The 26443-nt window shown below is 36.1% G+C and overlaps 3 protein-coding genes across 4 annotated transcripts; 2 read left to right on the forward strand and 1 right to left on the reverse strand.

Moving 5' to 3' along the window:
- The first annotated feature begins 14499 nt into the window (after nt 1-14499).
- Nucleotides 14500-15549, forward strand: LOC132293798 (uncharacterized). Its single transcript, XM_059791426.1, has one exon. The coding sequence runs from the start codon at nt 14578-14580 to the stop codon at nt 15439-15441; it is 864 nt and encodes a 287-aa protein (XP_059647409.1). The 5' UTR covers nt 14500-14577; the 3' UTR covers nt 15442-15549.
- A 170-nt stretch (nt 15550-15719) lies between these two features.
- On the reverse strand, nt 15720-20066 carry LOC132293797 (putative beta-glucosidase 41). Of its 2 annotated transcripts, none has more exons than XM_059791424.1 (13): nt 18930-20066; nt 18765-18831; nt 18588-18646; nt 17992-18067; nt 17823-17894; nt 17647-17734; nt 17312-17567; nt 16945-17060; nt 16626-16849; nt 16490-16521; nt 16304-16406; nt 16121-16229; nt 15720-16038 (listed from the first exon to the last, which is right to left on the reverse strand). In XM_059791424.1, exons 1-13 carry the CDS (start codon nt 19044-19046, stop codon nt 15843-15845), a joined length of 1515 nt encoding a protein of 504 aa, XP_059647407.1. In that variant the 5' UTR covers nt 19047-20066; the 3' UTR covers nt 15720-15842. The 2 variants fall into 2 exon arrangements, with proteins under 2 accessions (XP_059647407.1, XP_059647408.1); XM_059791425.1 differs by having other exon boundaries at nt 18772-18831; nt 18930-19063.
- A 1381-nt stretch (nt 20067-21447) lies between these two features.
- LOC132295683 (uncharacterized) lies at nt 21448-22323 on the forward strand. The gene has a single exon (XM_059793981.1). It carries the CDS (start codon nt 21448-21450, stop codon nt 22321-22323), a length of 876 nt encoding a protein of 291 aa, XP_059649964.1.
- The last annotated feature ends 4120 nt before the right edge of the window (nt 22324-26443 follow it).

The following is a 26443-nucleotide window of genomic DNA, read 5'->3' on the forward strand; positions in this document are numbered from 1 at the left end:
TCCATATGGGTCATTATGGATAGGTTGACCAAGTCAGCTCATTTTTTGCCTATTTGCACTGACTACACTTCGGAGCAGTTGGCGAGGCTTTACATTTCAGAGATTGTGAAGCTACATGGCATTCCATTGTCTATTATATCGGACAGGGATTCGAGCTTTGTATCTGGATTTTGGAAGAGTTTTCAGTAGGCTTTAGGTACGGAGTTACACCTTAGTACTGCTTATCATCCTCAGACCGACAGACAGACTGAGAGGGTGAATCAGATTATGGAAGATATGTTTCGGTCGTGTGTTCTGGATTTCAAGGGCCACTGGGAGGAATATTTGCCACTTGTGGAGTTTGCTTATAACAATAGTTACCAGAAGACTATTGGTATGGCATCATTTGAGGCATTGTACGGTCGACCGTGCCAATCACCTGTTTGTTGGATGGAGGTTGGAGAGAATCGATTCTTGGGTCCTGAGTTCATCAAGGATACCTCTGAAAAGATTGCTCTTATTAAGGATCGCATGCATACTGCTCAGAGTAGACAGAAGAGTTATACTGATCGGCGTACTCGTGCTTTGGAGTTTCGAGTTGGAGATCAGGTTCTACTCAAAGTGTCACCTATGAAAGGTGTTATGCGCTTTGGGAAGAAAGGGAAGTTGTCACCGCGATTTGTCGGTCCATTCATGATTACGGATCGCATTGGAGCTGTTGCTTATCAGTTGGCACTGCCGGATACTTTGGATCGCGTCCGCAACGTGTTTCATGTTTCCATGTTGCGGAAATTTCTGCGAGATGAGGATCGGTATCAGCATATTGATGTTGGGGAGATTGAGTTGTAGCCGGATGCAACTTATTTGGAGCCACCATGCCGTATTGTTGACCGTCGGGATCAAATCCTTCGCAATAAGGTTATTCCTTTGGTTCGGGTGCAGTGGAGTCATCACAATGAGGCTGAGTCCACTTGGGAACGGGAGGATGTCATTCGCTCGCAGTTTCCTGAAATATTGGAAGAAGGTAAGGGCGAATTTCGAGGACGGAATTCCTTTTGTTAGGGGGGAAGAATGTAATACCCCTAATTTCAAAAGGATAGTCCTGGTATTTAATTTTTCAATTTATGTTTTAATTGACTTATTGTTTTTGAATTATTTGACGTACTTGACTTATTGGTATTATTTGAATTAATTCTTTGGCTTACTTGTTTTCTTTGATTTATTAAATTGTTGAATTCTCAGATTTTTCAAAAGGCCGGTGTGTTAATGTAACCTAGAGGGAATTAGAGGAAATACCCTAGCATGGTTGAGCTAACTTGGCCCCAAATGACGCTGCGGGGGTACCAAGGGTCAGGGACAGTAGCCAATCCTTCTCTCGTGTAGCTGCGGAGTCACCAAAGAACGGGTTATATTAACAGTTTGTGAAATGATGGATGTTTTTGTAAATGGGGAGTGACATACATGGTATTACATTGATGGCCCGACTTTTGCTTGTTTTGAACTTGAAATGGTTATTGTGTTTTTTCCTGGCTTAGCATGGTCCCATTCTCTATTGTCCTATTCATTGTTTGGATTCACGGGATTACAAGAGGTGTGTCTTAGGCACCACCTATTGAGCAAATTACTCACCCTATCATTTAATATTTTTCAGGATTGGGAAAGGAAGTAGTGGACGCCGACCCATCACAAACGTGAGAATGACTATGAACCATTTTGCCATCTTTTGTATATTTGCCATTCTTTTGTAAAGTCTCAAAACTGAAGTAAAGTGTATTCATTTTGCAAACCATGGTCATGTATTGTAAATTATAACTTTTAGGGGTAATTGAATACAATTTGAGATTATGTAAATACTTGATGATGAATGGGAAAGGAAACTATATTTTGATCTATTATTGATGCCATCCAATTGTATATGTTATGCTTTGTTGCCATGAATTCGGAACTTCATTCCATAACAGGTCCGGTATAGGTTGAGTGTGTATAAAGCACAGCTTGAATGCAGTTCCAGTGAGTTGAGTCCTAGAAAACTTGTTTTGGCTGGCTAATCCTCACCATCAGCGGACCGAAACTCCAGGTTCGACCGACCGAACCCCACCACCAGCCGACCGACACGCCTACAGTAGCAAATCCTGAAAGCATGCATTTTGTGCAGTCGTTTCAGCCGGCCGACCCTATTGGTCAGCCAATCGATCCTGCACTGTCAGCCGGCCGATCAAGGGCCATCAGCCAGCTGATCATCCCCTTTAACCTGTATTATCTAACCCTCACTGTAAGATTGTATCTTGGAATGTTTTGGAGACCTGGATTGACTTGTATGACTGATAAGGACATAAAAAATTGACGGTATGACCTAGTTGACCTCAGGTTCGGGTAAGAACCCGGTTAACGGTTCGGATCCACGGGTTTGGGTCGTTACAACTTAAACGTCCTAAATGCTACAAGAACCACCACCACCACCACACCAAGACAACACCACCAACACACCCAAACAATACAAGAACCACCACCACAATAGAAAAAATAAAAATAAAAATTTTGAAATACTCTAATAACCTAAACACTACCATAACTACCACAACCACACCCAAACCACACCATAACAACCACCAACAGAGTAGGAAAAAAAAAATTTGCAGGAAAAAAAAAAAAAAAACAGCAATGTCCGAAAGAAAAAGAAAAAAAAGTTAAAGATTAGGGCAGAGAAGAAAGCTTAATGATGATGATAGTTTTTTCAATTAACATGATTGATATTTTGTAAATTAATTGACTTAAATAATCAAGGACAAATATAACATTTGAAATTATAGGGGTATCATTGTTAAAAAAAGCCGTTGATTGGCATCCGAGTGACATTGACCAAAATCTTAAGAGGTGACAATACAATTATAACAAATAAGAGTATTACAAATCGTGAAATGCGTATGTATATTGACCTCGGCATGTCACCATTTTATGGTATGCATATGCAAGTCAACTACAATCCCTGGATATATAATATATATTTTGTAATAAAGAAAAACTAAAAAACGAAAAATAGGAAGGAAAAAAGAGAGTCGTGTAATGTTACCAAATTTTCCTTTTTATTGGGACATAGATGAAGTTTCAATGGTTATAGATGGGCAAAAGTGTAACTAACCATAAGGTGTAAATCATTCACATTTTGACAAGTGGCAAGTCATGAACCATAAGTCAAATTTTGACCAAACCATTTCATTTCTCTCTTCCTCTCGGCAGAACCCATTTCTCTCTCAAAACCTTCACTTTCTCATTCTATATCTATCTATATACACTTATTGTCTTTTAAGCTTCAAGCTTGTTTTTGGATAGATCAAAGTGATATTTTGACGAAGCCATTGATGAAGAAGTGATGAGCTTAAGAAGAGCTTCTTATTGAGACCAATATTGCAAGGGGTTTAGGGAATTTCAAAAATTGGAGGCTTAAGGGCTTGTTTGGTTTGGCTAACTTCTTTGAGGTAAGAGTTGTCTTAAACCCCAATTCCTTTACCTCTTGTGAATTAATCTCTTAAGTTTTGAACTAATATATGCCTAGAATTGAATTTTTTTACAAGCATGTATATGTGAATTAAATTTGAATTTTTTTAGTTTATATAACAATGATGTGTTATGTGTTATAAATACTGAAATTGAGCTCTTCTAAATGTTGGTCGTGTTATGTGCATTAAACTGAAAATTTAGTAATTTCAATGGTTATGTTGCTGTTGCTTACAAGCTGAAATTCCATGGTTGATTTGCTTCAACTATTGGATAGTTTTGTTATAAGCTTGGTGGAGTTGTTGTGAATTAAAAATTGCCTTCATAGTTTGTTCCTAAAGCTGGAATTATGGTTGTGATACTTGAGGCTAAAATTAGCATATAACATGACATTGAATAACATGTAATACTCATGTATTGCGTGACTAGAATTAAATTTTCTTTATAAGTATGTTGTGTAATTCAAATGCTAAATTTTTTAGCTTCTATATTAATGATGCATTGTGTGCTTTAAAAATTGAAGCTGAGTTCCTTAAATTGTTGAATGTGTTGATGTATATAAAGTTGAAAGTTTAGTAATTATAATGGTTGGGTTATTGTAACTTACAAGCTGAAAATTTTATGTTAAACTTACCTCACATGTGGGACTATTTTGTTGTAAGGATTGTTGTTGTTGTTGTTACACAAAAACTGAAATTTGTAACTTCTTTTATGGGGCGTATTGTGTAGTTAGAAACTGAAATTTAAGCTTCCTCAATGTTGGTTTTATTTGATGAGTTCGAAACTGAAAATTGCATGCTCAATTGTATTGTGTAAAGTGACACTAATGTTGAAATCAATATAATTTGTATATGTTTAAAGTACCTTGGTGATGCTGCTGATTTGCTGCATGAGTGATTGAGTTGTTATGTTTTAAAAACTGCCATGTTGACTTGTTATTAAAGCATGGTGTATAGAACTGAAATTTTGATGTGGAATGCTATGACATTATGAGACTATGAAGTGTGTCATTCATGCATTACATTGGGTACTACATGGGATAGAACATATTTTTGAAAAGAAGAAGATTGTGTTTTTGAAATGAAAGCAAAATCTGAAATTTAAGGAAAATGTTCGATAAAATTTTGGATAATGGGGAGAGACATTGGTACCTCATTAACATTGCATTCCGTTGCATTTACGAGATTGTATTATGTGATGATTATTACTTCCCTAACAAGCATGACCATTTTTCTTATCGCTATTCTTTGTTTGGATTCATGGAGGCATTAAGGAGTGCGTTTTAGGCATCTTCTACTGAGCCGTTGTGCTCATTCTTTACTATTATTTTTCAGTACACGGAAAAGATGTGGCGAAAGAAAATCCCCAAAGGCTTAGACAGGACTAAATGGACTTTCTTGTGTTAATATTTCTGTTGTATATACAAGTTTTGTAAAACTTTAAACTTGTTTTGTATCTCTTTCGTAAGCTTATGTTTAGGGATTGTAGTCGGATGTAATGTATCATGTAAATGGACTTTTAGTTTTTCGTCTGTGTGTGAGATTATGAATTTTACCATTATAGATGCATGTGGTGACTATTGTGGGATAGTGTTAGGCTTTTATATGGCTCACAGATGAGTTTGGAAATTACAGGACTTTAGAAATTTAGAATCTGTATTTCAGTTTTCAGATTTGGTATGATGTGTTCCCTTGTAGTGTAGAAGTGGGAATGGCTGTTGTGATTATAGATGACCTCGGGTTCGAGTAAGGACCCGGATATGGTTCTGATCCCTGGGTTCGGGTCGTTACAAATTTGGTATCAGAGCTTTAGGTTCAAAAACTTAAGGACGACGGGTAGGGTTGACCCAGGTTGACTTAGAGTTAGGATTGACAGTATTGCATGCTTATGTAGTTATTGTTTATCTAGTTAAAATGCACGACTTGCTATTATGTGTTTACTTGTGAATCGATTATGAGACTTATAGAATGGTGATTAAATTTAAACATGTTAAATGATAATGTGTTTATTTTTATTAAGTTGTTGTTTAATGAATAAGAAAGCATGCCTATTTACTAGATACTTACCTGAAATTTTTGGTATGATTAATGAAATGGTTAAATTTGTTTAAAGCATACTTAATTGCTATATGCATATATGTTTAAATGCTTGTATGTGTATTTCATGGCCATGATTATTAAGTGATTACTTATTTACTGTTTATTGAGTCATTACTTAGTAGATGTATACATGACTTGTTTGTTTGGTTGTTGACGGGTTTGAGTGTTCGCTGCAGTGCTGTGTGTTGGGTTATGGAGGGTTCTGACCCACGTATATGATGGACTTGATCATTCCTACATTTATAAATGTTTCGTTCTTATTGAACGGATAATATGAGCATCATAGCTCGTGGATTGAGCTATTTCATGTTTTTTTGTTTTGATCTTATAGTTGCTTTTGTAGAACCGCGTTTGAGGACAACGTGGAGAGATGGACTTGGATTAAGTTGGGGAACGAGCAGGTGAAGGGCCATCCCAACCAGATAGGGTTTCAATGGGACAGGGCCGAGAAAGAGAGATGGATGATGATCTATAAGTACCGGAGGACGAAGTTTTAGTAGCAAGGGCTGTAGCTTCACCCTTTCAGAATTTAGTGAGTACCATAGCTCCTTAAGTGGTACCACAATCGGCTATTCAGCTACAGGGGGCAGGGATAGAGCGGAATCTTGGGTACCTATTCCAGTTTAACAAACTCATGAAAGTAGCATTTGAGGGAGGTCCAGACCTGTTGGTGGTGGACGATTGGTTAAATGAAGTTGAAAAGCATTTCAGGGCAATAGCCGTGCCCGATGATCGGTTGAAAATCACCTTAGCTACGTACAAGTTTGTTAGTAACGTGGCAGCATGGTGGAAGACCATGACTAACGCGCATGATATTGACAGTATGAGTTGGGATGCATTCAAGAGCCTTTTCTTTGGAAAGTATTTCTCGCAGACTAAGAGACGGGAATTGAAGACATAGTTCGATAGTCTCAAGCAAGGTGACATGTCAGTAACAGAGTATGAGAATAAGTTCACTTCTCTCTCACGTTTCGCTACGGACGTGTTAGGGAACGAGGAGGAGAAGACATGGCGTTTTGTGTACGGCCTCAATCGTTCTATTAAACCGGTGGTAACACTTTTGGGATTAAAGAATTATTCAGAAGCGGTTACGAAAACACTGATGGTAGAAGCAGAAGCCAAATATTGGCAAGAAATGAGTGGTATTGTGGATTCTCAGGAACGAGGTACGAATGTGGGTACTTCTTCCAGGAGTCAGGACAGAAAGAGGCACAGAGGTGCTATATTGTTTTCTCAGGAGCAGTGAACGACAGATGTTACCCCTATTGTTGGTGCTTCTTCAGAGCCTTCAAGGACGAGTGTGGTGTGTTATCACTGTAGACATCCAGGACACCACAAGGCGGAGTGTCCTCTTCATAGACCTAGTTCTGGAGTTTGTTTTCGGTGTGGTTAGTCAGGTCACATGAAAAGGGATTGTCCACACAGGAGATATATTACTATGATTGATTCTTGTGTAACGGAGGATACTTGTGAGATTAGGCAGTTGCCTATGCACAGTTGTGCTGGAGGTAACGGGGGCTCCCTGTGAGTTTAGTAATGGGGGTTACCTGTGATTGTGCTGTAATGGGGGATACATGTGAGTCGTGTCGGTTGTAACGGGGGACACCTGTGAGCCAGCATGTGTTGTAACGGGGGATACCGTGAGTCGTGTCGTGTTGTAACGGGGGCTACCTGTGAGTCATGTTGTGTTACATGGTCATATGTGAGTCATGTTGTATTATTGTCTGTGAGTCATATCGGGTTTCATGGTAGTTTGTCAGTCGTGTTGCATAGTTATTTGGGAGTCATGCCACATTGTCATTTGTGCATCTTGTCATGTGATTGTCAGTGCAACGTGTCATGTTGTAACAGGGGCTACCTGTGAGTCGTGTCGTGTCATAACGGGGGATACTTGTGAGTCTGGTACAGTAACGGGGGTTACCTGTGACTGTGTAGTGGGGGATACCTGCGAGTTTTGTAGCGGGGGATACCTGTGAGTTTGGGTGTGATAGGAGGTACTGCACACAGTTGTTCTGGTAACGGGGGCTACCCGTGAGCTTGGACAGGTGCCCGTGCACTTTTTGCAGTGTCGGTTCATCTGTGCTAGGATTGTGGACATACCCTGTAGTGTGGTTCTGGATCGGACGATGTTGATGATGCTTAGTGTGAGCCCTTGGGGCAGGATATAGTTTGGGGTATTTTGTATGATTTTCAAGCTGTAATGATGTATCAGTTTTGACCATTATGTATTAAAGCAGTGATGTATTTGTAAGACTATATGAGTATTTTAGACAGTTTTATTGGATAACGATGTGTATTTCGTAAGCAGTCGAGATTTTATGTGTTGATTTTATTGATAGATTAATGACAAAAGAACTTTTAACCATGTTACTTTAAAGGTTATTGATGTAGTGGTCAGCACTACCTAGTTATTTCTACGAATGGAAGGTTTAGAATTTCACTTGTTAAGGTTCTTCTTCGGGCAGGATGAGACGCGATGTTTTAGAATTCGTCGTCTAGCCCTAGTGTTTTGGGAAGGGGCACTGTCCTCTTATACGTACGGATGTTAGGTGTATGAGTTACAGATAGAGCTGTTTCGTCTCCGCATAGTTCCTCCTTCTTGGCATATCGTGTGCAAAGTATCGGTAAGTGCGTATTCTGTTCTGTTGCGATAGAAAGACTTGATCTTCTTTCTTCTTATGTTGGTCCTGGCAAGGACTTTGTCATCTGTGAGTTTTGTATCTCCACATAGGAGTTGTGCGTGTTAGTGGACGAAAGAACTTTTTAGAGTTCCCTTTTTTGTTAGGATTCCGAGTGAGGGTTTGTTCGGGATCGTCCGACTTACCTCCATGGTAGGAGTTGAAGTCCTTGGCTTTGTAGGATTCATTCCGAAAGGTTATGATTGTTAAAGCGTGAGACGCAACTTGTTTATTGGTGTATACGTTTTCTTAGGGTCTTGGAGTTAGCAATAGTATCTAGTAGTTGTGATGTGACTCATGTGTGGGGAGTGGTTAGACCGTGTGTCTAGAGTTAGGCATAGGGATTGATGTATATGTATGCTTAAGGATTAGACCTGAAGACAAGAACGATATTGGTGTTGAGGTCAGATCAACGATGTGAATGACCTGGCTAACCATTTCTCTAAGTCATTCTTTCCTTGACATGATGTCGGGTCAAAGGTCAATGGTTATTTATGTGTGAATGGGAAGGTGAAGTTTTGTCTGGAAGTGAGTTTTATGTTTAGTAACATCCTAAACTGTTTTGTGCGAATCTATGGACTTCACAGATTGTGTTGTGTCACTAGTTAGAGTTTCCATGGCAAGTTATGTGGGCGTGGGAGACACGACGCCTTTTTCCTTAAGGTGGGTTGATTTCGGGGACGAACTCTTTTAAAGTAGGGGAGATTGTAATGTTACCAAATTTTCCTATTTATTGGGACATAGATGAAGTTTCAATGGTTTTAGATGGGCAAAAGTGTAACTAACCATAAAGTGTAAATCATTCACATTTTGACAAGTGGCAAGTCATGGACCATGAGTCAAATTTTGACCAAACCATTTCATTTATCTCTTCCTCTCTGCAGAACCCATTTCTCTTTCAAAACCTTCACTTTCTCATTCTATATCTATCTATATACACTTATTGTCTTCTAAGCTTCAAGCTTGTTTTTGGATAGATCAAAGTGAGATTTTGATGAAGCCATTGATGAAGAAGTGATGAGCTTGAGAAGAGCTTCTTATTGAGACCAATACTGCAAGGGGTTTAGGGAATTTCAAAAATTGGAGACTTAAGGGCTTGTTTGGTTTGGCTAACTTCTTTGAGGTAGAGTTGTCCTAAACCCCAATTCATTTACCTCTTGTGAATTAATCTCTTAAGTTTTGAACTAATATATGCCTAGAATTGAATTTTTTTACAAGCATGTATATGTGAATTAAATTTGAAATTTTGTAGTTTATATAACAATGATGTGTTATGTGTTATAAATACTGAAATTGAGCTCTTCTAAATGTTGGTCGTGTTATGTGCATTAAACTGAAAATTTAGTAATTTCAATGGTTATGTTGTTGTTGCTTACAAGTTGAAATTCCATGTTTGATTTGCTTCAACTATTGGATAGTTTTGTTGTAAGCTTGGTGGAGTTGTTGTGAATTAAAAGCTGTCTTCATAGTTTGTTCCTAAAGCTGGAATTATGGTTATGATACTTGAGGCTGAAATTAGCATGTAACATGACATTGAATAGCATGTAATACTTATGCATTGCGTGACTAGAATTAAATTTTCTTTACAAGTATGTTGTGTAATTGAAATGCTAAAATTTTTAGCTTCTATATTAATGATGCATTGTGTGCTTTAAAAATTGAAGCCGAGTTCCTTAAATTGTTGAATGTGTTAATGTGTATAAAACTGAAAGTTTAGTGATTATAATGGTTGGGTTGTTGTAACTTACAAGCTGAAAATTTTATATTAAACGTACCTTACATGTGGGACTATTTTGTTGTAAGGATTGTTGTTGTTGTTGTTACACAAAAACTGAAATTTGTAACTTCTTTTATGGTGCGTATTGTGTAGTTAGAAACTGAAATTTAAGCTTCCTCAATGTTGGTTTTATTCGATAAGTTCGAAACTGAAAATTGCATGCTCAATTGTATTGTGTAAAGTGACACTAATGTTGAAATCAATATAATTTGTATATGTTTAAAGTACCTTGGTGATGCTGCTGATTTGCTGCATGAATGATTGAGTTGTTATGTTTTGAAAACTGCCATGTTGACTTGTTATTAAAGCATGGTGTATAGAACTGAAATTTTGATGTGGAATGCTGTGACATTATGAGACTATGAAGTGTGTCATTCATGCATTACATTGGGTACTACATGGGGGCAGAACATATTTTTGAAAAGGAGAAGATTGTGTTTTTGAAATGAAAGCAAAATCTGAAATTTAAGGAAAATGTTCGATAAAATTTTGAATAATGGGGAGAGACATTGGCACCTCATTAACATTGCATTCCGTTGCATTTACTAGATTGTATTATGTGATGATTATTACTTCCCGAACAAGCATGACCCTTTTTCTTATCGTTATTCTTTGTGTGGATTCACGGAGGCATTAAGGAGTGCGTTTTAGGCATCTTCTACTGAGCCGTTGTGCTCACTCCTTATTATTATTTTTCAGGACGCGGAAAGGATGTGGCGAAAGAAAATCCCTAAAGGCTTAGATAGGACTAAATGGACTTTCTTGTGTTAAATATTCTGTTGTATATACAAGTTTTGTAAAACTTTAAACTTGTTTTGTATCTTTTTCGTAAGCTTATGTTCAGAGACTGTAGTCGGATGTAATGTATCATGTAAATAAACTTTTAGTTTTTCGTCTGTGTGAGAGTATGAATTTTACCATTATAAATGCATGTGGTGACTATTGTGGGACAGGGTTAGCCTTTTATATGGCTCACAGATGAGTTTGGAAATTACAGGACTTCAGAAACTTAGAATCTGTATTTCAGTTTTTAAATTTGGTATGATGTGTTCCCTTGTAGTTTAGAAGTGGGAATGACTGTAGTGATAGTAGATAATCTTGGGTTCGAGTAAGGACCCGAATACGATTCGAACCCCTGGGTTCGAGTCGTTACAAGTCATAGCAGTAATATAAATATAACTTGTCAAACCAAGTTTACGAGTTTGTATCTGAAATTTTTCACCAATATTTGGAGAATTGGGGAGGAATTTAGAATGGTTGTAGATAATTGTAAATATCTGGGATATTTTGGTGGTGTATCTTATTTTATTCGTCTATCAGAATGCATCCTAAGAGGCGATTACCCATAAATAGGGAATATGACTCGTCTAATCCAGCAACTCTAATTACTAAGAAAGCTATATTGAATGACATAAAAAGTAATATAGGTACAAAAATATTACCATAAGTAATATTAGAAGTAAAAGACTAAAGAGACTTTACATGGAAAAAATTAAGATATTATATTGTGAATATTAAACCGAAAAGCATATCATCCATGGTTAGCAATCTATATTCATCAAGGTTATTATTTAATGGGGTGGGAAATATCTTTTATCAATTTATTAAGTATTGGAGTAATCCGTTATTTTATAAATGCAAAAATAATAGCAAACCAGTATTACATAAAATTGGTAAAGAAGAAAAAAGAAAAGAAAAGATGTATTGTGTTACCATTCCAACCACAACAATATAAGAGTCCTACGTACTAGTGACAAGGAATTTTGCGCATATTGTGTTTGTGTTGGACACTCTTCCGTCTCCACTTTCTATATACATGTTCATAAATAAATATTTTTATCCGACCCTTTGTAAACGTGTTCATAAATAAAAATTAAATTTTATTATTTTGAAGACTTCCCAACAGTTCTCGACACTTTGCTGACATGCAGGAATGGAGTTGGGATGTAAAGTCCAGGGTCAAAAAAAAAATTGGGAGGTAATAGTGTATTTTTTATAGTAATTTTAAGGGGCAAATGTAATATTTTATGAGTATATTACTAAAAATTAAACAAATTATAAAGATAGAACACTAAAAAAAAATTGAGTGGGGGCAATTCAAAATGTGTATACGTCCCAACTTTTTTTTTTTTATTATTTTTATTTTTAAAAAATTGACATTATAAATATTATCAGAAGTGAAGTATAAAATAATATTTGTCCATTTAAAACAAAAATAATATTATGAGGGCGTAGGAGGAGAGTGGAGCGCCCGGTAGGAGAGAGCGAAGCGATGTTGTCGATTCCGAACTGAAGGAACCTACCGGTTGGACAGGGAGAGTGCTGATCACAGCTCTCGAGACCAACTCTCCATCGCCTAAAGCACAGAACCTCCGCCACCGGAACGGACCCCCGGTTAGAGGCCCATTTCGAATAGCCGATTATGGAGCTTTTTTTTCCTTAACCTTTCAAGGAGATCCGATCCCGCACAACAACAAACAATTCATAGGAAGCGGGCAGGAGCACTGATCACTCTTGTCCGTGACAGAATTGGGCACCTAGCCTTAATGTCTAAGTTCCCAATCTTTGATTTCAACAAAATCTTCTTCATGGACGACACAAAGTAGTGGAATAACGTATATACATGCAGGTGCGGTGTTAGCGCATATCCCCTCTCCTTTAACCTCCAATTCCCTAATCTTATTAACATTGTCAAGTCAAAAAAACAAAGAAAAAAACATATAAAATATTACCAATTTAAATATTTTGAATTTGGATTAAACATTTCAATTTGAATTTATATATAAAATTGTGGTTGTGAATCTGACGTGCCATTCAATTGGTGTCCAAAAAATTATATATCTTTTACTTGTGTTATTATCAAGATATATCAAACAGAAACCTTTTTTTTTTAATACTCAGTCACATGAAGGAAGTACTTTATTTTTTTTCCTAGAGTATTAAATTTATTTCTATTTTAAATTTAGGACGCCAATTCGATCCTCATTATATAAATTCTGATAATACATATTTCAATATTCCTAATTTAGGTGAGGTGTTTGGATTAAAATCCCTGCCTGAGATTCGTCCAAGAGTAACAGCCCAATCAGGCAACAAGGCCCATATGATTCATATGATATGGCTCAAGAGTAAGCTAGGGTGTTATAGCCCAGAATCATTAGAGATCAAAATAGCTACTTGATTAGCCGTTGGGAGAATCAAGTTTGAACTTGTTTTGCAATACTTGTTGTGTAGTATATACCCTCCAAGGGCACAATCAAAGCTAAGCAGCCGGTCATTGGTTTCCCGAACTCCCGGAAACAGAACACGTAGTTTTAAGGAATTAATCTTTAGTTAAACATGTCTTTGATTCTGTGTCTTTCAAACCAGCAAATATTAATGTTTATAAAAAAATAGCGGAGAATTTAGAACTTATTCATATAATAAACCAGACTAGTTTGGTTTTTAAAAAAATCTCGTGTCAACATATACTACATGAAAGTATTAAGTAGCCAAAAACATTAATTCAAACATGATCAGAACATAATAAAACTCAATCCAGAGTTTAAAGAAAATCGTTTTTCATGGTGAGAGCAGGGAGCTGTCAATTTTGTAGCAGACCCTATGAACAATGGGTATGCATCAGAGTTCATGTTTAATTGTTGTTTGCGCATTCAAAATAGTTTCAAGTTTCTAAAATGTGTCAATGAGTGATGTTGTTGTTATTTATGCAGGGCATTCCCAACCAGATAGAAGGCGTTAATTGCTTAGTATGGCCATTCAAAAATCAAGTTTGAACTACAATGGTGACTCGACTAGTATTCAGATTATTAGTCCCTAATTTAGTATGGAAATTAAATTAAGATAAATTTAACTAAATAAAACTATAAGCACAGATTAAAAAAAAGTGTTGGGTGTTTCTTGCATATAATTGCATTGGAGGAAACAAGTTGTCAATGGCACTCGTGCATTGCATTAAAAATTACTACAGCAACACATTATGCTAAAATACTAAAAATAGGCATGTGATTTTAAGTAAAAACAAATAATACTGAGTTGGGTACATGGTGGGAGGGAGACACTGCATAAACATAGCTGGTATTGTGTTCAGATCCAAATCTGGATCATGTTTTGATCATTTTGCACTTTAAAAATTGTATAGTACGTGCACGCATTTGCACATTTATTGAGAAGAAGATTAGAAAGTATGGTTCTGGCAAATTTCTACTTAGAGGAGACAAGGTTTCTGTGCCACTCGTGCATTGCATATTTTATGTTGAGATATGCATGTGATTTTCTAAGTTAGAAAAACAATTTGGTGGTGAGTTTGGAACCTACAGGGAGGGAACATTGCGTAAACATTGGCGAGGTTGCAGTTAGATCCAAATCAAGTTCAAGCTGTCACTCAATTATTTGTTAAATGATGAGATACCTTGTGTCTCCTTCAGTACCCTATCATACATACATACATATATATATATATGGACGTTATACCAGGGAAAGAAACTCAACCTGAGAGTGAATTGTACATTCTAGTGTCTAGCCTAATTTGTAGTATTGAGAAACAAAGATGGTTTCCTCTCCTTTGAGATCAAAAACTCGATTCCATGCTCGCTCTGTTAGCTTGCCCTCTAGATCTCATCCACTCATTCATCAATTCGATGAGCATTTGTGCAGAGTCAAGGCTTCTGAAGCCACATCCATTAGCAACAGACTAAGTGGTCTTGAAGAGTTGTATGATTGTGTGGATGATTTGCTTCTGTTGCCACACACTCAACAAGTATTTGCTCAAGAGCGCAACCAGAAATGGGTTGATGAAGCGTTGGCTGGGCATCTCAGGCTGTTGGATGTGTGTGCCATCGCTAAAGATATCTTCTCACAGACAAAGCAAGATGTGCAACAACTTCTTTCAATCCTGCGCAGAAGAAGGGATGGTAATGATTTTGGTGAATATTTGTCTTCTCAAAAGAAAGTGAAGAAGGTGATCCAGAAGTCCTTGAAGGATTTGAAAAAAATCAGAAACAATGAAAGCCTTCTAGCCTGGGGCAAAGAGCATCAAACTGTGGCAATTGTTAGCATGTTAACAGAGGTTGAAGTAGTCACTTTAGCCGCGTTTGAGTCCTTATTGTCCTATATTGGTGGTGGTGGATCAAAAGTGCAATCAAGGCCAAGTGGTTGGTCTTTGGTTTCCAAACTGATGCATCAGAAAAGTGGGTCACAACAAGATGAAACAGATATGAATGAGTTTGACAAGGTTGCTACTGCATTGCGCTCACTCACCAGTCACAAGGCAAGCAAATCTGACTATGAAAATTTGCAAAATCAGTTGGGGAAGATGGAGTCACTCATTCAAGATACGGAAGAACAGCTAGAGTGTCTGTTCAGGCGTTTAATCAGAACCAGAGTTTCCCTCCTCAACATTCTGAGCCAATAGTCAGAAAAGAGATTAGCTAAAAAAAAAATTATCTGTTCATACTTGTACATGAAATATATTTATAGTTGTCATTTGATTATAAATCAATATACTGGTGGATGATTATTGCTTGCTATATTCGACTCTTTTTGTCATTTTTGACAACTTTCAGTCTATTAAATCAAATTAATATTTCTAACAGTTCTATTTTACACTGCAACTTGTGGTCTCATAAATGCTTGAGTGACATCCCATGTGTAGTTTCCCCTTGATAATTGAACAAATACTAAAACAGAACATAGAGGAAAAGCCATCATCAATCCGTATATTCATGGTACTTTTTCCTTTACTTTACTGTATTGAATTCTTTTTACAATTATCATTCATGGTACAACATGTGCTTGATATGGCATACAATGAAACTATAACTGGTAGCTTAGATCACTTTTCAATCTCAACATATTTTTGAACCACTTAACAGAAGACTTTGGAATCCTTGTGAGATTATTCTTATAGTCCACAAAATATAGTCCAAACCGGACCGTATAGCCTGAGTTCCATTCCCAGTTATCAAGCAAGGACCACACGAAATAGCCACGCACATCACAGTTGTCATCCCTGCATCAATTATCACAATAAAAAACTTCAATGAAGCCAAGACTGAAAAGAGAATAGTCATCAGCTCGGGATTTGGCAGTACCTTATAGCAGCAGATAGGTTTGACAGGTAGTCTCTGTGATAACTTATCCTCTTGTCATCCTGTAAAGCCTTGTCTAAGGTCATATAAGGTCTGTTTGGATCATCCATGCCTGCAGTCATGAAATTAAACATTGTGAAATATCCCTGAGCTGGAGGTTAAGCTTTTCATGCTGTAAATACTTACCATTTTCAGTGATAATCATCGGTGGGTTTCCATATTTATCCTTCACATGCCTTAATAGTTTTTGGATCCCCCAAGGGACTATGTGTAGCCAGTGAGAAGCAGCCTGGAGGAGGGATAACCCATGAGCAGATTTTTAGATAAATCCTACACTGAATTTCTAGTCCTCAATTAGGGTCTGGAACATACTCTTTCTCCAATAGCGACTCCATGTCTGGAAGCTGAAATTTGGAACATTTACAACAAAAAATCAGTTACCATCTTAGCCTATTGATTTTTGTTTCAAAATTAGATCAACACAGAATGTTTTGCTGAGGCATCTCACAGGTAGTGATCACGCCATTATCTGATGAAGCATCCTGCAATATAAACTTCCGAATCCTAGTTCTGTCATTCCGGGCATATAATGTGGTGTAGTGATTTATGCCAACAAAATCCAAGGTCCCAACCAGTAATCTTGACACCTCAGGGTTGATCTCGGGTAATCTCTTACCCACAAGCTTCTGCATCGAAAGAGGATATCCGCCAAGGAGTAGTGGATCAAGGAACCTGATTCACATTCTATTTGTTACAAGGACTAATGCATTGAACTCGGTTTGTCTTCCATATTAAATTTGAATAAGATGCTCTCCACAAGGACTTACCATCCAAGTCCAAAATCAATTGCTCTAGTTGCAGCATCTTTATCCTCATCACTATCAGATATCGGTTCATACCATTTGGAATCTAGTGCTATCCCAATCAGACCTCCTTGTCTTTCCTGGAAAACCCAAACGAATAAATAAAGAAAAACGCAACTTGTATTCTTTTTTTCCTTTCACTTTTTGCCTTTTCATTTGATAGGAAAATAAGCACACAATATCTAGTAACTAAATCATGTTGCAAGACTAAATCATTTCAAGGTACTTCAGTACTATTCATCTACTATCATATGCACTTCCATGTTCTAACTCACATGCACTTCCATGAAATAAGCACACAGTATCTAGTACTATTCATCAACTGGAGTACCTTGAAATGACGTTGATAACAACGATAAACGGCAGCATGAGACAAGAGGATGTTGTGAGCCACAATGTATGGTTCAACCGATGATTTTCCTGTTTTACAGAAAATATGACCGAGAATAGAACACCTTCCAGGAGCTTGAATGCCTGTGTCATAACCTTGGATGGAGATACCGTGGGGTTCGTTGAAGGTGATCCAGTACTTCACTCTGTCTCCAAAAGCTTGGAAGCAGGTGAAAGCATAGTGCTCAAAATCCTTTCTGTGAGACAATAGAACCTGTTTTTAAAGCTGTAATCTTGCAAAGATTAAATTAATTTTTATATTTGTATTGTACTTACATAATTCGATTGCTTAACCACCCTTCGTAGCTATCTTCAAGCATTTGTGGAAGATCCCAATGATAAAGAGTAACATAGGGCTGAATTCCTGGTAGAGAAAAAAGAGCAGCTAAATCTTCAAATCATAAAAAAGATTTGTGAAAGGAATAATTTATTAGAATTCTTCTTTGGGTGACCTTTTTCCAGTAAAGCATCTATGAGGCAGTTATAGTATTCTATTCCTTCCGAATTTGGTTCTCCTGTTCCATCTGTTAAAAATATGTTCCGATAAATATAATATAAGATTGCATAAAAACAATGAGGGAGGTAAGAAAAGAACCCTACACAGTGACATATATGTCTTACTTGGGAATATTCTTGACCATGATATTGAAAATCTGTAAGCATCCATTCCCAAGTCCTTCATCAAGTGAATATCATTCTGTAATCACAAGTTTTTGTCTCCTTTTGTGTTAGTAAGAAATAATGTGGTGTCTGTAATTGACTAAAGTTCGTTTGCCCAAATACACATATATATACATATATGTGTGTGTCTTTATATTATTCCCCCTGTTTGTTTGTTTCTGAAGCTATTCTTATTCTTATCTTGTCAAAGTCGGTGGCACATCATCATCAATATTATTGTTGTTATTCTTCAACTTGTTATTTTATGATTTCAATTATTGAAAAATAATTAGGTCTTATCCAACTGAAATCTCTCCTTAATATCTGGCTTTATCATTCTAGTGATATGAATTAATGATGTTATCTGAAAGTACATGATAAATTTGTCCTTCCTGGTTCCAACACTGTTTTATTAGTACCTAAATATTAGCCTGTACAAGATATAAATTCGAATGCGATAGACAGAACAGAACAAATTGTGAAAAGAATTTAGAAACTTCTAGACATGAAGAATTAGAAGTTAGAGCCCCAATTAACAATGTATCTTCAGAATTTACCTTAAACCGATGATATTGATCAACAGCCAGGTCTGCATTGCTGAAATCCAAGATTCTTCCTGTTTAAACACATAAAGCCGACCGATCGAACGTATTAAACAGATTCTAATGGCTTCAGAAAGAACAGAATTGGGCTTAAAATATAACCAAATTCCCTTTTAAAATATGAATTCTTACCAGGTACCTTTGTGAAGGTATCCCATATGCTAACACCCTTTTTTCCTTCATTCACAGCCCCTTCAAACTACCACACAAAACACCAAATGATCAAACACTCTTTTTACAAACACCCCATTATTTACATAGAAACAGAGAGTAATTAAGAAGAAGGAATTGGAGTACCTGGTAAGCAGAAGAGGCGGTTCCGAAGACGAACCCATCTGGAAAATCAGCTCGGCTGATGGATTCAGAGTTCACAAAGAGACAGGTGATAGAAAAAATGATCAGAATGATTGTCATAATTCATGAAGAAAAATGTATCAGATTATGTTAACTTGATGGTGGTTTTATATTGAGGTTTGGGGTTTGGTAATGGGGTTTTATTATCTAAAACAAAAGAGAAATGTGCGTGTGCGTTTTCATTATCTTAGTTGTGAAGGTGAAGACAAGAAGAACTGGGCAAAAGGGAGTCTTGGTAGTGTCTTGTACTATAAGGTGAGAGGATGGCTTAGGGAGGTTTGCCGTTAATCTGTCTTTGCCTTTTGTGTACACGTTATGTCATCCGGAGAACCTGTGCTCAGAATTGACTAATGGTAGGTGATTGGATAAACACATGTTATTATATGTTATTTTTATTCTTTAGCTGCTCGGTGAATATGTACATATAAAATATTATTTATGATAAAATGCAAAAGATTCCGCTACCATTTGAAAAAAATAGAATAGTGACTGGTGTGACAGTTATTGAAATAAACTTTGATGAAAACCACGAATGGCACAAAAATTGATCAGAAAGTGTAATATTGCTTGCATGGAAAATAACTTTCTAAACCAACTATCAACACCCATTTTTCCCAGAGTGGCCTGAAGAAATCATTTTGGTGGATTAGAGAAGTGGAAAGAAGGGGCAATTCTTGATGTGGTGGACAATAGAATGAGAGATGACTATGATGAGGTAGAGATTGTGGTTGTGCTCAAAATGGGGGTTTATGTGCTCTAACAATGGAGTCCGAGTATGGGGCAGGTGATGAGGCATTTGGAAGGGGAGGTGGGGTTGCCTCGGGGACTTTGCCTGACAATTATGATCGGAAAAAGGAGGGTGGTGGTGGTGTTCAAATATGCAAAACCTCATATGTCAGTCAATTAGAAAATCAATCATAATGCATGTTGAGAATCTTCAAAAAGAACTGGGGATATTGGAGTTGAGCATTCATAATCTTGAAGAAGGATTAGAATGCCTATTCAGGCATTTAATCAAATACATGGTGTCCTTTCTCAGCATAATTTGATAATAGAGAGTCAATTGTTATCCATTATTTTGTAAAAGAAAATGTTTTTGTTACATTTTATTCTACATGTAAAAAGACTCCATGTTAAAAAGTACAGTTTAATTTGATTCTATACCAAAATTTGTCTTTCGCACAGAAACAGCATCTCATATTGCATGGTAAATGAACTGTAAAGATCCACAACTGTCACAAAAATCAAGCAAGAGACTATTACCCAAAAGAAGACTCGTCTCTAAATCACTATTCTTATTACAAAGCATAGTAAATATATCTACCATATCAATTATCACTACCAAGATTTGTATTACAATATGTTTAATAAAACCATAAACCAAGATCAAATAAGTGAACTAAAAAGATTTTTTTTAATTTGTTTTTGGGAAGGGTAAGGCAAATTTATTGATAGAAAGCAGAAATAGTCGTTTATAAGATGTGTGACCCAATAAGAAATTGGACCATAACAAACAGGCACTAGCCCATGCAATCAAGGTCCGGTCCAATGCTGGAGCCCAACTAAATATACCCAAAAGAGACGCATCATTCCTCCAAAAACAACGCATTTATAAAGTATTAAACATCTATACAAGCACCCAATATATGTGTGTTTATGTGTGATCATAAGCATCTAAATTCATGTTAGGGTAGTGATTACTACTATATGTTTTGTTTGAGGAATACAAAAAATAAAATGTGGGACTTCTGATGCGTTGTAAGTATAGTTTTTATAACCTAAGTTGATCAATTGTATATACGCACACACTGTCTCTCTCTCACACACAAAAGTATGAAAGGCACATATAATGCACGAGTACACAGCCTTGTTGTCTCCCAGAGTGGCAGAACAAGACACAGCGAGAACGAAGGCATCATCTTAGTAACATTGTTGAATCTCAGATTTGTCTAGATAATAAATAATCAATCGATGAAAACATAAAATGTATTGACATAATTGAGATTCCTTTTACCCTCACACGCTTGGCTGTGGACAAGAATAATACAGCAAAGAAAGAATGGTGCTGGCATTTCCTGCTTATGGGAAACATGGTGTCAATGCCACTCGTGCTGCTATTGCATTGCATATTTTGTGGATCATTTCTGTAAAATAATACATATATGCCATCATTTTATGTTTAGATATATATGTGATTTTCGAAATTAAAAACATTATAGTGGTGAGTCTGGGACCTGGTGGGAGGGAGACATTGCGTAGACATTGGCGAGGTAGTAGTTAGATCCAAATCACAATCACGTTGCTATTCATTGATTGTTGAAGAGGGTGAGATTCCTTATGTTTCCTTCACCTTATGATGATATATATATATATGGAGCTTGTGCAAAGGGAAAGTAACTCAAACTTGAGATTGCTTTGTACATTCTAGTGTTAAGAGCCTAATTTGTAATAAGAAACAAAGATGGCTTCCTCTCCTTTGAGATCAAAAACCGGTTTCCATGCTCGCTCTGTTAGCTTGCCCTCTAGATCCCATCCGCTCATTCCTCAATTCGAGGAGCATTTGTGCAGAGTAAAGGCTTCTGAAGCCGCATCCATCAGCAACAGACCAAGTGGTCTTGAACAGCTGTATGATTGCGTGGATGAATTGCTTTTGTTGCCACACACTCAACAAGTATTTGCCCAACAACGCCACGAAAAATGGGTTGATGAGGCATTAGACAGGTATGTGAGGCTGCTGGATGTGTGTGCAATTGCTAAAGACGTCTTCTCACAAGCAAAGCAAGACGTACAAGAGCTACTCTCAATCCTTCGTAGAAGACGTGATACAAATGACTTTGGTGACTACTTGTCCTCAAGAAAGAAGGCTAAGAAGGTGATCCAAAAGTGCCTAAAGAATTTGAAGGGTGCTTTCAGAAACAATGAAAGCATCATATCTTTAGACAATGACCATGAAACCATGGCCATTGTTAGTATGTTGAGTCAAGTTGAAGCTGTCACTCTCAACGTGTGCGAGTCCATGCTGTCCTATACCGCGGGGACAAAGGTGCAATCAAGGCCGAGCAGATGGTCTTTGGTGTCCAAACTGATGCACAAGAAAAATGCATCAGGTCAAGATGAAGAAACAGATATGAACGAGTTTGACAACGTCGATGCTGCATTGCACTCCCTCATAGGTCACAAGACAACCATGTCTGATAAAGGCACGTGTGCTGAGAATGTGCAAAACCAAGTGAAGAAATTGGAGTGGAGCATTCAAGATCATGAAGAAGGACTCCAGTCCTTGTTCAGGCGCTTAATCAAAACTAGAGTTTCCCTCCTCAACGTTCTCAACCACTAGCCAAGAAATCATGATTCAATATCATGACTATCTGAAATTTTGTTAGGATCATGATATGTTCATACTTGTACATGAATAATATATTTCCGTTTTTATTAATTCTTATAAATGAATATACCTTTCTTAGAGCATTTTTTGAATCAATATATAATTAAACTAATATTTCTAGCTTCAACGTCCCACTTTATACATGTAATTGCTTATAAAAATAAATTAAGAGGAGATAAAAAGAAACAAAAAAAAAAAGACGAATCTATATGGTCAACAATCTCCTTCGGCTCGGTGATGGAGTGAGGATGATTAATTTTGATTGGTCACAATATAACAATTTATTAAATCTTGTAAAATATGAAAAAAACCAAGCTACTAAGTGTAAAAATGCGTGATTGAATTTCAGAATAGTCACTTTGTGTAAATAATGACAAAAATATATGCATTTTTTTCAGTCATCTTCTAGTAATTCAAATTATTGATCATGGCACGGTTTTATTTATTTATTTTTTTTAATCGTCAACGCCATCATGTGCTCTCATTGGCTGTGCTCTATCTGTCATTGATTTTATTTTAGAAAAGCACAAAAATAAATAAATAAAATATGTGCTTGCTAGAGATTTCACAAATGAAATTTTAAATATATGTAAATAGGAACCAAGTGACAGTAAAATAGTCTTTCCTGTTTCATTTTTATTGACTTCAGTTACAAAATGTCACGACCCTCGACCATCATTCAAGTTGTTAATATAAAACAGAACAAAAAAATGCTCGTATTCAGAAATGTCTAACCGAGCCCTGGAACAATGCCATTTTTTTTTTTTTTTTTAATAAAACTTTAATGTCCATAGCTGATAATAGAAAAATCCCTTGATTCAAAATCATTTTAAATAAAGTTCCCTGCTCACACATTATCTAAAAATATGAAAATGAGTTTCATATGTAAAATCCCATAATTCTTTAATTACAATATTTAAACACGATTTGTTTGGAAAAATATTTAAAAATATACATATTGGTCTCAAAATATACATTTCCCATTTAGACAAAGATAAATAATCAAATAGAACCCAACATCTATCCATAGCTGTGGAGAAAATCCCTCTGCGACCTCTTATCCATAACCTGAAAAAAATGTATATATAATTGGAATGAGCAACCACAGCTCAGCAGGAAATGCCTAACCACCACTTTTTAATACCCCCGTGAATCCAAATAAATAATAGGAATCAGAAAGGGAGTCATGCTAGTCGGGGGGAAAATAATCATCACATAATCATGCTATCACACAAAAACAGTCAACACAGAATAATATAAAGTGCCATATAAGCAGAGTCAAAATCATTCCCCTTAATACAACATTCTATACAAAGTATCACCTTTCTAATTAGCACAACCATCAGTCTAAAGGTAAACCCATGTACCGTGAAAAGACTATCATTCTATTAATACCTAAGGACCCTTTAGCATTAATGATTTACTACACCTAGACAAAAGGATAACTACCCATGTCTAATCATAAATACAAACTGAGAATATCCATCTCTATTACTCCATAATTACCACATTCAAGTCGGGAGAGAAATAACCACAATATCACATTTATAAACCAAATCATGAATGGATATGCCATGCAATGGGTGCAATGTCATGCGATGTCGCTCCCCATTTTTTCAAAACTAATAGTCACTTTTCAAACTGTTAATGTAACCCCCTTCGGTAGCCCCTCAGCGCCGAGAGAAGGATTGGCTACTGTCCCTGACCCTTGGTACCCTCGCGGCGTCATTTGGGGCCCAGATAGCTCAACCACACTAGGACGATCTCCCTAATTCCCTTTAAGTTACATTAACTCCACTGACCGTTGGTACTCCCGCGGCGTCCTGGTTTTCATAAAAACCATTTTATCAAAATTTCTTCTCCCAAAAATCCCTTTCACTTTCATTTCAAAACACTTTCTCCTTTTCTTTCATGCCCAATGCTATAGATGAATGCACATGCTTCACAATATTATAATACCCCATCATTACTTACATCAAAATCCAATTCTATAAACATACTTTGGCAACAAATATATCATGGCAGCAAGCTTCACAATGACATACTATCACAGCTTTCAAGAAATCAACTCAAGCATGTTGACATCTAATCTATACAACATAGAAGTTATTAGACATAGAAAACATAGAGAAATTCTATGACACACTTTGGCAACAAATTTATTCTGGCAGCATGTTTCAAGGACAATATATCATTCAGTTCTTTGAACACTATTACAACACCAAACTTATAACAAAACAGCCCATAATTGAAATGAACTAAATATATAATTTTCAGCTTGTTAAACAATAACAATACAACCATTGTGATTACTAGAATTTCAGTTTTTAGGCACATAAATATCAACAACATTTTAAGAGCTCAAATTTCATATTTAAAACACATAACGCATCATTTCTGTCTAAGCTACAAAATTTCAGATTTTAATTACACAACATGCTTGTAAAGAAAGCCTAATTCAAGTCATATAATGGTTCAATTTAAAAGATTTAATTCACAAGAAAACAAAGGGTGTGAGGGTTAAAACAACCCCTACTAGTTGTTAACAATTCATACGCAACTTGTTACCTCTATCTTTGAAAATTCATAATAATTTCAATGTTATGTCAAATAAAGTGATTCCAAAGTCTAATGAAAGCTTAAACAATGTACTTTAAAAATGTCAATTTAGTTTAACAAAATCCCTTCCCAATTGAAACAGTTTTGACCCAAAATTTTGAAATAAATTATGCCTAGAAACTGATTTCCAGCCTGTTGCTTCCAACTTTGAAAAATCATAAAAAATTCAATTCTCATCCAAATTGAGTGAAACCAAAGCCCATTGAAAGTTTAAAGACTATATTTTCAAGATAAAATCTTACTTCACCAAAATCCTTTACCATTTAAATCAGGTTTGATGAGAAAAACTCGGACAAAATCTGCCCCCAACCCAGAATTTCCAACAAGAACACTATAACTTCAAAAATTCGAAATAAATTCATTTCTCAACCAATTTAAATGAAACTAAATCTCAATGAAAGCTAATTGACTATATTATCATAATATCAAATCATCTCTAAAAGATAAATTACGAATTTACATGAATTTAAGCAAATCAGTAGCATGTAATTAAGTTTCAGCAACACAGAATTTCAGTTTTATTTGTATACACTTTACAACTCAAAATTTGAAAGAAAATAACTCACTAAAGGCAAAGGAATTGAAGGTTAGACAATCCTATCTCTTAAGAGCTTGAAAACCCAGCTACCAACAATTTAAAACAATCCAAAGTAAGCTACCAATTTTGCAAAAAGATGAAGAACACCTCTTGAAATTCAACCAACCCTTACCTTTTCAAATCAGATTTTAAAAATCCCAGCAGTGAAGAATTGATTGCAATTTTTCTACCAAAATGAAGCCCAAGACATCAACTACACTTTTTATTCACAAACCCTTCTCAAAATCCCAACACAAAAGCTTCAAACTGTCATGTAAAGAAGACTACTATAAAGGAGAACAATAAGAATGAAAAATGGCATTTTGGAGATTGTGTTTTGTGTCTATCACATTCAATTGTGATGCTATATGTCATCACACACACACACAATATGTGGCCATGTGACCCCCCATGTGTCAAGTTCACAATTAGTCAAATGCAAGACCAAGCAAAAATGACCAAAAAGTCCTTCCATTATTTCTAAATGCCAATTATGCCATGTGCCTACTAAAAGTCTACTTTGCCCTATATAAAATAATCAAATACCATATATACCATTTGTAAAACAAAAAATCCCTCACGCCCTTTATGAAATAAACAAATGACATTTAACTAAATTAAACATATTTGCAATTTAAATCATAATTTCCGGCAATAAAATAAAAATGCATGAATATCAAAATGACCAGAAAAATGATAAAAATGTAAGTGCTCATACAAAATTATTTAGAATTTTACAGTTATAAATTCAACCATTTTTTCAAGTTGTTGAACTCTCTTCCGCGACTCTTTCAATTAAATTTATTGTAAAATGGAAGGTATGAATTGGAAAGAATAATAATTAATGTTGCACATAGGTAACGGTGGATGTAGGGG

The sequence above is a fragment of the Cornus florida genome, unplaced genomic scaffold (assembly GCF_030987335.1).
Source record: "Cornus florida cultivar Cherokee Brave unplaced genomic scaffold, ASM3098733v1 CherokeeBrave_3.0.0_Hap2_Chr02, whole genome shotgun sequence".
Lineage (NCBI taxonomy): Eukaryota > Viridiplantae > Streptophyta > Magnoliopsida > Cornales > Cornaceae > Cornus > Cornus florida.